Raw genomic sequence first — 3,004 nt, 5'->3', positions numbered from 1 at the left:
CCTTCGGCCCGCTCATCTGCTGGATCATCGCCGCCAAGTTCGACGGCGTCGCGCGGCGGCACGCGAAAACGCGTTTCGCCGAGTTCTGGGGGGAGGAGGGCGGCGGCGCCGGCACGGGGGGCGGCGGGAAGGCGAAGCAGGGGTGAGCGGGGTGGCGCCGACGGCGCGTGCCCGTTTTGTGTGCGAGCAAGGCGAGCCCCCGGGCAGGGGCGCCGCGCGATTTCTCAGGGGTGTCCCCGCATGAAATTGGGGGCATCATGCCGCGTCAAACTCTGTCCTGGAACCGATTGAGACGGGCCTGGCCTGAAACGAACGGACGCCAACCACTGACTGATTGGAAACACTTTTCAAAGCGCGCCCCACGCGGCCAGGCTCAACAACTGATCTCAAGTAACATTAATTGCGGGATCCGTGGCGGCTTCTCGTTTGCTGGATGGCAGAGCAGCTGCTTTGGCGACATGCGTGCGAAGAGGGCGCAGCCCGTGTTGGGATGCGAGGGGCTGTGCTGCTGAGACGAGCCATCTGTCGGAAGCCGGGTGGGCTCCAAATCAGAAGTGAATCCGATCCGGCGCTGGTCAAAAGGACGTACGGCGGCGCAGCAGCGGCAGCAGCGGCAGCGGCAGCAGCGATGCGAGACGCTGCAACTCAGCCTAGGCTTGGGCGTAGCCCTCGACGCGTCTTGCGGCGACGTGCCGCAGACATTCGCTGCGACGAGCCCGAGGCAGCAGTTCCGCTCTGTGTGTCAAGAGCTCGGCTGATGGAAGCACTCGCCCGTGCGGCACGCGGCCTCCACACAGTCAGGCCTTTGCCCAGGCAGTGGAGTGTAGTCACCCTCTACGCCAAGCGCTGCTGTTCGCATCTGGAGTCCGGATACGTGCGTTTGTGCATAGCGCCGCGATAGCGCACGGCGCGGCAGAGGCGACGGTGAGGGTGGTCATCCCCGGCGGCCTGCTGCACGCGATCTAGCGGTTTGAGTTGCTACATATTCGGTTGACCATATCAGCATCTGCGGCAACGGCACCCTCTGGCGATCCTTGCGCGATGCCGGCTCGCTCCCAACAACGGCGTATCTCTCGGGAGCTCTTTCCAGTTTCAAGAGACGCCCTGTCGCATTCCATCAATACACGCGCTCAACATACGACGTTCAACAGAGTGTTCAGGCATTCGCAGAGATCACACTGACAGCTCATGATCAGCAACAGCAACGTGCTGAACAGTAGCCACGCCCCCGTCCGCTCGCCCAGGACCTGCTCAGCCTTGACACGTGCTTTTGCGACCTTTGCTCCAGCCCGTACCAGCCCAGTCCGTGAGGTGGCGGCGAACATGGCCGCTTTCGGCAGGGTGTACAACTTTTCGGCGGGCCCCGCTGTCTTGCCTATCGAGGTCCTGCAGGAGGCCCAGGCCGATCTCCTCAACTATGGCGGCAGCGGCACGTCGGTGATGGAGATGTCTCACCGAAGCAAGGCGTTCGAAGGGATCATCAAGGCCGCGGAGGCCGACCTGCGCACCCTGCTCTCGATCCCCGACAACTACAAGGTCTTGTTTCTTCAGGGCGGCGCGTCGACGCAGTTTGCGACGCTCGTGCACAACCTGACCGCGGTCGGCGATGTCGCTGACTACGTCGTGACCGGCGCCTGGAGCAAGAAGGCCTATGAGGAGGGCCTCAAGGTGAGCTCCTGCAATAGATGAATAAGTTGCGGCGCCGCCGGCACGCTGCGCGCCCCCGCCCCGGCACGTGCGTCACGCGTTGACTGTCGAACAGCCCCGAGTCGGTGACGCATTCTGCAACAAATCAAAAGCCCCTCAACCGCCGCCCCGCTGGGCACTCTTCACGCATCGACAGCTCGGCGTCAAGGCCAACCTGGCGGCCAAGGGCGACAACAAGTCGATCCCCGCTGTGGACGGCTGGAAGCTCAGCCCTGACGCCAAGTTTGTGCACTACTGCGACAACGAGACCATCGGGGTCCGCTGGGGCTGAAGGGGAGCGCACTTTCAGGGATTTCGTGCAGACGGGGGTGGGGGGTTTGGTTCGCATGGCGGTGGTCGCGCGGCGGGCTCGCCTGCGGCATCGGCCGCGCGCCGGGCGAGCTGGGAAAAGGACGCGTGCTTGTAGAGGTGGGTCCCCTTCCCTTCCCCCTCCCAAACCGCACGGCCCCAAGCGACCCGCTGCATCACTGCGTCTCCCGACCCCGCACCCGTACAAAAGCTACCTGCCCCCTCCTCACCGCTAAAAACGAAACCCCCGAAACCTCCCAGGGCGTGGAGTTCCAGGAGGCGCCCGAGGTGGGGGACCGCGTGCTGGTGGCCGACATGTCATCCAACTTCCTGTCAAAGCCCGTGGACGTCTCAAAGTGCGGCCCCTGGGGCTTTTGGGGGGGGGGGTTGCGGGACGGTCAGGGGGTATCGTTGAGGTCGGGGCATTGAGGGGAAGGAGGAGGCTGCGCAGGCGACTGATGGGGCTGCTGATCGAGTGGCGCCGCAGGCCGACGGGCAAAGCCCATACACGCAGGAAGACGGGAGACCACCTTGGACAATTCACAACGGCTGACACATGTGGCAGGGCAGCTGCTGCGCGTGGGCGCCCGGGGTTGTCAGCGCCGCCGCCGGCGTCGCGCCGCCCATTCAGCACACCCCCTGATGGCCCTTCGTCTCTCTTTCAGGTACGGCATCATCTACGCCGGCGCCCAGAAGAACGTGGGCCCCGCGGGCGTGGTGATCGCCATTGTGCGGGACGACCTGCTGGGCAACACGCGGTGAGTCAAGGGGGGGGGGCGAAAAGTGAGGGGGGTTATTCAGCTGGCAAAAGATGATCTGCGAGCAGGCTGCTGCCTGGGGAACTCCAGGACATTCAGGGGCGGGGAATGGCAGGCAGGACCAGGCTGTGATCGGCTGGTGGGGTGGATGAGCAGTGTGCGCGCCGCCTCGAGTCCGCGGTCGCTGGGCCGCGCGGCAGCCCGCCCGCTCGCTGGCCGCCTCGCTCGAGCCCGGCCGGGCGGCTCACACC

General features: G+C 65.2%; 1 protein-coding gene across 1 annotated transcript; it reads left to right on the top strand.

The window, feature by feature from the left end:
* Nucleotides 1–1,323: 1,323 nt before the first annotated feature.
* MNEG_10488 (phosphoserine aminotransferase) lies at nt 1,324–2,757 on the top strand (the record flags this gene model as incomplete). The annotated part of the gene is made up of 4 exons (XM_014041038.1): nt 1,324–1,668; nt 1,844–1,963; nt 2,257–2,351; nt 2,661–2,757. The coding sequence occupies 4 exons, from the start codon at nt 1,324–1,326 to the stop codon at nt 2,755–2,757; spliced, it is 657 nt and encodes a 218-aa protein (XP_013896492.1).
* Between the last annotated feature and the right edge of the window lie 247 nt (nt 2,758–3,004).

This window comes from Monoraphidium neglectum, assembly GCF_000611645.1.
Source record: "Monoraphidium neglectum strain SAG 48.87 unplaced genomic scaffold scaffold02336, whole genome shotgun sequence".
NCBI lineage: Eukaryota > Viridiplantae > Chlorophyta > Chlorophyceae > Sphaeropleales > Selenastraceae > Monoraphidium > Monoraphidium neglectum.
Note: the sequence above shows the minus strand (reverse complement) of the source record. Positions and strands in the feature narration are given on the sequence as shown.